This window comes from Hemiscyllium ocellatum, chromosome 13 (genome assembly GCF_020745735.1).
Source record: "Hemiscyllium ocellatum isolate sHemOce1 chromosome 13, sHemOce1.pat.X.cur, whole genome shotgun sequence".
Lineage (NCBI taxonomy): Eukaryota > Metazoa > Chordata > Chondrichthyes > Orectolobiformes > Hemiscylliidae > Hemiscyllium > Hemiscyllium ocellatum.
This window is the reverse complement of record NC_083413.1, coordinates 38,906,979-38,916,676: the sequence shown is the minus strand read 5'-3', so window position 1 is coordinate 38,916,676 and position 9,698 is coordinate 38,906,979. Positions and strand designations below refer to the sequence as shown.

The 9,698-nt window shown below is 36.3% G+C and overlaps 1 protein-coding gene across 4 annotated transcripts in view; it reads right to left on the bottom strand.

Moving 5' to 3' along the window:
- Positions 1-266: 266 nt before the first annotated feature.
- The window catches only part of dis3l2 (DIS3 like 3'-5' exoribonuclease 2), a 289,701-nt gene continuing 280,269 nt past the window's right edge, over positions 267-9,698 (bottom strand). For all 4 annotated transcript variants that reach the window (XM_060834771.1, XM_060834767.1, XM_060834770.1 and 1 more), the window contains 3 exons: positions 7,340-7,444; positions 2,667-2,768; positions 267-806 (listed from right to left, as the gene is read on the bottom strand). In XM_060834771.1, coding sequence (XP_060690754.1) covers positions 705-806; positions 2,667-2,768; positions 7,340-7,444 — 309 coding nt within the window. In that variant the 3' untranslated portion in view covers positions 267-704. The remainder of the gene's footprint in view (positions 807-2,666; positions 2,769-7,339; positions 7,445-9,698) is intronic.

The window sequence follows — 9,698 nt, the reverse complement described above, 5'->3', positions numbered from 1 at the left end:
GTTCAAGTCTCTGGATTGGGGCTATTGCTGGAAAAGGAGGGCATGTCCTGTCTCCCACCTCACCCACCCAAACTCAACATTACTGTGATCGTGTGCTCTGTGGGAAGTATGCTTCACATTTCTGGGAAAGCCAGGCTTTTAAGATTTGGCAAGTAATGCAAAGTGGCTTCAAAACAGGGTCAAGTTCAAACAAGTGGTAATCATGTGAAGGCCTAGGCTATTGAGAACATAAACTGTTAACCAGTAAAAATTGCAAAAACTGAATATTTGGAGTGAGGCATTGTTTTATTATTTGCTTCAGAATACATTACAACAGATAGTTCTTATTACTCTGTGCACAGTGCTGGTCGAGATACATATTCCACATCATACAACACTTGATTTAAATATCACTTCATGTTTACCACACTCTGGTTTCAAATATTATTGCTTGTCTCTAACCTCAGTTTCTAACAACATCAAAATGCACTATGAAAATAATACAATTGTTAAAACATATGCAACAAAATGCATTTTTGAAGTTTCCCACCACATACAACACATTTGCACATAAACTAAAACTTGCCCCAATAGCTCTACGCGGCTAAAACTTAAAATTACCATTAAAATGTTACTGATTTTTAAACAATGTTTAGTGTATTTAAAAAAAAATTTCCAGTTAACAGTAACTTTGGTTTCAGCAGCATTTTTCAGCGTTCATAAGACTATTCACGAGTTCCACTTGGTTTCTTGAGAATGGCACTGTACTTCAGGGCTGAGCTGTCTGACTTTAAGACTATGTCCACCAATGCAAAAATGGTTACTACCTAAAAAACAAGGTTCATTGCCAAGTCAATAAGGGTTGCTCAATAAATAAAGTGTAGGCGCCATTATAAATGTTTTTCTTTTAATTGCAGTACTCTTTCACAAATGATGGTTATCTTATGCAATAAAAGAAAATGCGTGAACCTTGAACACGACTTGCAAAAGTTCATTAAGTGCACTCAGATTGTAACTTCGTGAACTCAACATAGCTAAGTCAACTATCCAAAGAAACTAGCATTTTTCATTGAATTTAGATAATTTAAATGTGACACTGTAATGCTGATCAAAAAAAAATGGAAGGAGGAAAACAAGGGACTACAGGCCAGTTGGCTTGACATTTGTTGTCAGTATATTGCTGGAAGCTGTTTGTCAGTATTTTTGGGTATCTAGTTCATAGTAATGTAATGTACTGTAACAAAAACAGAAGTTGCTAGAAAAGTTCAGCAGATCTGGCAGCATCTGGGAAGAGAAATCAAAGTTAATGTTTCAGGTCAGGTGACCCTTCCTCACAACTGGCAGTTCTTTCAGTTTTTATGGAATATACTGTGGTTGGATTTCCAAAAGATGCCGCACATTAAGGCAAATTCGCAAGTCAAGGGCACATGCAGTTGGAATATTACATTAGATTGATATGGGATTGGTTAACTGACAGGAAGCTGATTATAAAGATATATAAGGCATTTTCAAGTTGGAAGGCCAGCAATTTTCCTGATATCACACATTATAATTTATACTAATGAGTTAGACGAAGAGATGAAAAGTAAATTATTAAAGTTTCCTGATAAAACAAAGCTTGTTGAGAAGCTGTGAGAGGGTAAAAAAGTGCTGGTTAAGTGGATGGGCAGCAAGTTGACAGATGGGAGTATGAGGTTATTCATTTTGGTTCTAAGAACAGAAAAGTACGGCTTCTAACTGTTGATGTTCACAGATTCTTGGGCGTTCTAAGCCAGCATATAGACACAGTAAGTAATTCAGAAGGCAAATGGATGTCACCCTCCAATGTCAAAGAATTATAGTACAACAGAAAATGTTCATTAAGTGCACTCAGATTGTCACTTTGTGAACTCAACATAGTTAAATTAACAATCCAAAGAGATTAGCATTTTTCATTGAAGTTCATTGAAAACAGTTATATCGGACTTTGGTCAGACTACAACATTGTTTGGTTTTACCTTTATATTTAAAGAAGTGATTTCTGCATGGAGATGATGCAGCAAAGTGCAATAGATCTCAGTTCAAGTCAGGTACATGGGACGAGAGGGTTGCCTTATGATGAGGAGTTGAGTAAAGTGGGCCAAAACTCCTGAAGTTCAGAAGGATGAGAATTGATGTTATTGAAACACACATAATTTTAACGGGGATTGGCCTGGAAGACATTGAGAAGTTATTCACCTTGTTGATAAATCTAGAACATGGGGCACTGTCTCAGGATAAGGGGCTGAACATTTAGGATGGATATGTGGAGAAAATTCCTTCCTGAAAGTGTTATGAATCTTGGACTTTTCTGACTCTGAGCATTGTGGATATTTTAATCTTCATTATTGTTAAGATTAATATGTAGATTGTTGGTCCCTAATCACGAACCGTGAGACACAGGTGAAATAGTGGAGTTGAAGCAGAAGAATAGCCATAATCATCTCAAAATGGTCAAATAGACTCAGGAGACCACATTGTTTCTTCCTGCACCTACTTCTTAGCTTTCCATTTCCACCCTCCTTGACAAAATTCAGAGAATGCAATTATGTCAAGAATACACTTTTAAAAAGTAACAAAATGGAAAATACGTTTGCAGATCTAGTGACAAAATAATCTCAATAATTCAATAGATATTTGTTGCTCGTCACAGAGCCATAAACAAATACCTGATAAATTGGCTTCTGCTCCGATGTTTCTGGTTCCCACATCAATCTTAGTTCAGGCTTCTTTCCTACTTTGTGAAAAGTAAATCCTTGGAGAGGAAGGCCCTACAGCAAAGGCAAAGGAGGAAATGGATATTTAACATTAACTGAATGGAAGAACACTTTTGGCAGTGGCAATGAAGAAGAAAAGTGTACACAATGAAATGATTTATGTTTATGCAAAATATTTCCACACATTTCAAAGCTGAAAGTCAGGCTTGCAACTTAAAATGGAGGAAAATATTTCCCATGCACATTTAACCTTTCCACAGGTTGTACTTAAGTTGCTTAAATCACTTGTATGATCTTTTGGATGGATAACAGCCTAGTGAGATTCCAGTATGGAAATTTCTATTCATAACACTTCTAAATTACCATAGCAATGTGCATCCACATTTAACCAACATAAATTGACTTGAAACATTTGCAAGTATTCAGTGCTGACTAAGCAGAGCAATAGAGTTTTGAAAAGATTAATTTTATTCTTCAAGTAAATTTACAGTAGAATTCAGAGCAACACACAAATTTCCCCAAAGTATTCGCAATGATTTGCAGATTGAAAACAGAGCACTTTCATATTAGGGAACACACCTAATCTTCCAGCTATCAGTATGAATTGAAAACTTTAATTGCAGTTGTATGAATACATTTAAGTTTCCAATACATCTCATTTTCTGAAGTACTCATTCTCTTCAGTGCAAATCAGCCTTACAGAAGCGACAACTACAAAAATTCAGCAAGTCCCTCTGAATGAACAGCTCACAAGATATTATCCAGATTGCAATTAAGCCAATCCAACGTGATATTACAACACTAGTATATACCAGGTAGATTGATGGAGTGTTGAGCACAGCATACCAATGGATTAAAGACTACTTTGGCTATACTCATTTATTATGTTATCGTGGTGCTTAACTTGACAGAAACAAAATAGTGTAAGGATTAAAAAGTCAAAGAGAAGTCATCTTTTAAATTGACATTCGGTTTATGCTACAACAATTTGATTTAATAATTCAATGCCGCGTAAAAACTTAATTTCTTAAAATTCTTACCAGCACATAAAAATCAAGGCAGCTTTCTGAAATAATTTCACAGTCGCTGAGTTTAATTTACAGAGAGAAACCGAACCAATTACAAACAGTGGCAGTACTAATTTTCCAACAGCATTCTCGAAAATTGCTTTCATCTTCCATGTTTGAAAAATCAAACCTTATTTCATCAGGTGATACATAATAAAATAAATTCACCCACAGGTATTTTGTTTGCACTTTGAATCCTAAGACCATGAAGCTGTGGTGACACATCTCAAGATCCATGGAAAACGAGTCTCGTTACCACAGTATCTCAGGTAATCTGCAGTGAATTTCATTGACATCACCATGTGAAGTGAAAGTGTGTTTCTTGGATAACAACTGGAACCAGCAGGATACTTCAGAATCCATTACATATCAAAAGTACATTACTGCCACCTACTAGTATGGCCATAGCTGGTTGGGCCAGCCGATGATGTACCAGCAGTGTGCTTTAATTTATGAAATTATATCAACTTCGGAAATGACCTGAATATCCAATGCATGGTACTGTCATATAGGAACTGGAGCAGGATATTCAGTCCATCGAGCCTGCTTCACCAATTAATACCATCATGACTGATTGAAGTCTATCCTCATGACTCCGCCTGTCATTGAAATCAATAACTTGCCAACCAGTACTTTAAATATACTCAAAAACAGAGCTATCACAGCCCTCTGGGGTAGAGAATTAAAAGATTAACCACCCTGGGTGTAAACAAAAAAATCTCCTAATTTTAGTCCCAAATGGCATTCCCCTTGTTTGTAAATTGTGCATCCTGGTTCACGACTCCTCAAACAAGAGGGACATCTACGTTGTTTAACACTGCAAGTATTTTGTAGATTTCAATTAGATCACCTTCCATTCCACAAAACTGTAGAAAATACAGCCCCAGTTTGCCCAATCTCTCTTCATTTCCATGCTACCATTCCAGGAACAGAAATGAAACTTCATTTCTCTGACAATATCTTTCCTGAGATAAGGAAACCAAAACTGGACGGAGTATGTCAGGTGTGATCTAACCAAAGCTCTAGACTTAACTACTCCTGTATTGAAATCCTCTTATGATAAAAGTTAACATGGGACAGCACTGCTGCCTCACCACCAGGGTCCCAGGTTGATTTCCAGCCTTGGGCAACTGTCTGTTGGAGTTTGCATATTCTCCCCGTGTGCTCTAGTTTCCTCCCACAATCCAAAGATGTGCAGGTTAGATGAATTGGTTGTGCTAAATTGCCCGTAGTGTTCAGGGATGTATAGGTTAGGTGCATTAGTCAAGGTTAAATATAGGATAATAGGTTAGGGAAATGGATCTTGGCAGGTTACTCTTTGGAGGGTCAATGTGGACTTGTTGGGCTGAAGGGCCTGTTTCCACATTGTAGGGATTCTACGATTGTATTAACTTTCCTAATGCACCTACATGTTAGCCTCCAGTGACTTACTGACAAGGACGTCAAGCTTACTCGCATATCTACACTTTCCAACCTCTCACCATTTAAGAATTACTTAACATATCTGTTCTTCCTGTCAAAGTGAATAATCTCAAATTATTCCATATTTGGTTTCAACATTCAAGGCACCGATATACATGAACAATTGCAGCCTTGTGGTATCTAATACCAATGTGAGAAAGACACAGTTGTTCTGACTCTCTGTTTTCTGTCCATTAGCCAATGTTTAATTTCATGTCAATACCTTACTTCCTGCACCATATGCTTCAATATTTCTAACCAACTTCAAAAGCTTTCTTAAAGTCATGCTTTTTCCTTTGCTCCTTTCTTAAATGGCAGGGTGACATTTATAGGTATTCAATCTGCAGGAATCTTTCCAGTATGATGGAATTTTGAAAGATGATTATTAGTGCATTTACTATCTAACTCCCTTACACTCTGGGAGATGAAATATCAGGTCTCAGAGACTTATTGAATTTCAGTCCCATTAATTTCTCCAGTACAATCTTCTTAAATACTAATTTCCTTCAACTCCTCACTTTCTCTAGTCACTTGGATCTCTCAATTTGGAACATTTCCTGTACCTTCATCAGTGAAAACAGGCACAAAGTAGCTCCTTGGCCATTTCTTTATTACCTATTATAAATTCTTGTGACTCTGTTTTTAATGGAGTCCAAACTCCTTCACCCAACATTTCCTTTTTACATACCTGTAGTGGCTTTTACAGTCCAATTTGTATGTGATTTTGCAAGATTGCATTTGTAATCTGTTCTTCCTTTCCCTATCAGTTTCTTGGTCCTCCTTTGCTGTACTCTAAGAATTTCCCAATCCTCATGTTTAGTACTTTTTCTGGCCACTTCATGAAAGTTTTCTTTTAATGTTATACAAACCTTAACTTCCTCTTTTCAGTCACACTTGACTGGCATGTTTTGACTTTGTACATCTTGAAAGAATGTATAGTTGCTATAACCCATGTAATAATTTTTTAAAGACTGTCCATTGCACACATACAGTCATATCTTTTAATACATTTTCCCAATCCAGCTCAGCCAATTTATGACTCATGTATTCATAATTTCCTTTTCTCAAATATAATACCCTTGCCTTTGACTGAACTATTTCATATAATATAACATGAAACATAATGTAAAAATTCTAAGGTAAAGTTGCCATAATCCTGAAGGGTCACAAGGCTGCTCTCTCTTAAGAAAGAGATAACTGGTGATGAGTTTAACCTGAGGCTCACAAAGGGGTGAGGTTGAGAAGGCATGGCATTCATGTTAACGTCAACTGGTGTGGGAATTAAACCCCTACTGTTGGCATCACTCTGCATCGTAAACCAGCTGTCCAGCCTGAGGTAACCGACCTCTGCCAAAGCTTTGTTACAGATAGTGAAATTTTAACTTGTTGAAAATTTAATGGATCCAATTTGTGACATTTTTTTCAAGATCACTAATATTTTAAACAAATTATCAATCTTTACAGGACAAGTTTCATTGGCTTATGACCAGTGTAGGGTGAAAAAATCTACTTTTTAATAAGGCCTTATGAGGAATTCAGCAATAAAATGTTATTAAGTACAGGCTGTCTACTGCACTTATACTTCAGCTTCAGCATATCCCAGTGATCTAAGGTTATCTCTTGGGGCAATTAAACAGCCACCACTGAATCACAATCATATGATGAGTCTCAGAACAGATTATTCTTAACAACAAAAATCATGTTAGCAATTCACCTTAGCAACAGATTGTTGTCTGATTTATTTAATGAGCTGTTAGATACGGAATATTTGATCTGGTTTACATTAATGCACTCAATTAAATGTGTACATAACTCTATTTAAGAGCAATCTGTCTCTCTTTGCCAGCTTTGGGGTTAATCAGTTATAATGGAGGGGTGACATCTTGATAATTGTAGTTACAAAGTTCTTTTGTTGAGTTGGAAAATTCTGTTGGTTTCTAAGAATTGCCTACTCTGACAAAATTAGTTTTAAAAGTAATGGATTTAACAGTTCTATATCTGGAAACTGCTACAAAACAAACACCAGAACATAATCTGAGTGAATGACTAATTTGGAAAATATTTAACCTTTCAGACATTTTAATAAACAATACTTACATTACAGTAGACTCGTTTCTGGATACCATATCGTAGAACCAATACATCAAAGGATTGATCCAAAACCCCCATTACCATGGCTTCAGATTCCAGAGGGCCACATTCCTAAAAGAATACATTAAATGTCAAAGCTATTGAATAAAGTGCAATTTTTTAAAAAAGCATGAATCATACTATTTCCCACAAGACATCCATAGCAATATTCTATAGTTCGGTCATTTAAATTGAAGCAATTGAGGCATTTAAGTAAATTTGAAAATAATTATGATCTTATCCAGCATTGCTTTAGCATGTGCTGCTTATGAATCTGAATATCATGTATTCAATTTACATGTCCCAGTTTTCGACTATTGTGAAACTAGTCAGGAGAAACATAAATAAACAATAGGAGGAAAAAAAAGTGTTTCACCAGTTGCATTTCTTTAACATCGCAAATCCATGACACATTTGTGGTGTTAGGTTGCTTGCCCAGCATTTAATCACAAAGTCACTATAACCTAATCCAACTAAACATTGAAATGGCTAAAGCAAGTCCATTGGCATTCTAAAATCTCCATAGGATTACCATAAATGCCAACATGCAAAAACCCAAAAATCTAAGTTGACATCTTGAAAGAGCTGAAACAGTAGCAAAATACAATGGATGTTGGAAATCTGAAATAAAAACAAACTGCTGGAGAAACCCAGCAGTTCTGGCAACATCTGTTGAGAGAGAACAGACTTAACGTTTTAAGTCTGGTATGATTCTTCTTCTGAATTGAAAGGAACTGGAAAATGGTGCTTTTTATGGCAGGCGAAGTGATGCAAGTGGAACAGATTGCGAGTGCGACCAGAGCAAAAGACAAAGGGAGTTCTAATGATGATAAAGAAAGTAGATAAAGTAGTACAATTAGTATAAACTATAAGTATGACAAAGAGAAAATGGTGCAGTTTGCTGAAAGTAAAAGCAATGATACAGCTGACAGTTGGAGGTGGTGAGTTTGGAGAGAGGCAGGGGGAAAGAGAAGAAAAAATGGAGGACAGAGATCATGCTTTGAAGTTGTGAAACTCAGTACTGTGTCCTAAAGGCTTATATATTTTGCTGTTTCATTACCATATGCAGTTCAGTTCCTTTTGTTTTTACCAAAAGCCTTGTAATCCATCTATCTTGAAATACGTTCCTATTTCTCCACATAAGCAGTTTCTTGCTCTCTCTCCCCTTCTCTCTCTCTCTCTCTGAGTGTCAGTATAAAAGCTATGTTATATTCAATTTTAATTTATTGCATTTATAAGTTTTGAACACATTTTATTATCAATTCCACATATTGGGCCTTCTACCATTAGCAGACAATTACTCAAATCTAAAATTATACTGCCTTTGATACAATTTAATTTGTTTTCAATTCTGTTTGATTCAGGTCTTCATAGACTATGATTTTGTTGAACAGCAATGGAGAAACAGCACCTTAATGAAAACAGTTATGCTGGTAGAGAGAGAGTTGCAGGGCCAGGAATAGCATAAATTGGAAGAGAGCCAGAACTTAGCCCACCTATGGTCTTGATCCTCATTAGGCTTTGGTTTAGTTACTCAACTAGAATAATTTATTCATAATAATAAATCCTTCATCATGGACTTTTTTTTATATATTACTCATTTTAGTACATTTAATGTATGGTTCCAGGGTAAACTTGTATCGTGACTAGAATGTTGGACTAACACCCTATAGGTTGAGTTCAAATTAAATGATTGTAAATTGTGTCAATAAACCCAACAATTTGTACACTGGCGCAGTAAAACAAAAATTACCATGAAAAGCTGATGGATTTTTGTGAAATCTGAGCTTGTCTATTCCCCAATGAAACCATTGCTACTCTCATGATAATGAGTAATGGCTCATAAAGGCATCATCCAAATCTTGAGAACAAGCAGCATGTTAACATCCATCAACCATGGTAATAATCTCTGAACCTACTTTCATAAAACAGATTCTGGCACAGCATTCTAAACAGACTTATGGGGATTGTATTATTTAATCTGGCTCCGTTATTATGTTGGCAGAATCACAGAACCAGAAAAAAATTCATGTAAAGCTCAAAATCTGGGGCAATTGAGTTGAATTTAGTTGTGCAAGCTGTGTGGGCTGGCTCATGGACACTGTTCTCTGATAACTGACCTAAACAGTGTCAGTATAAAAGCTATGTTCTGTGAAATTTTAATTTAGATTAGATTCCCTACAGTGTGGAAACAGGCCCTTCGGCACAAGTCCACACCGATCCTCCGAACAGTAACCCAGCCAGACCCATTCCCCTACCCTATATTTACCCATGACTAATGTATCTAACACTATGGGCAATTTGGCATGGCAAATTGGCAAGAGGT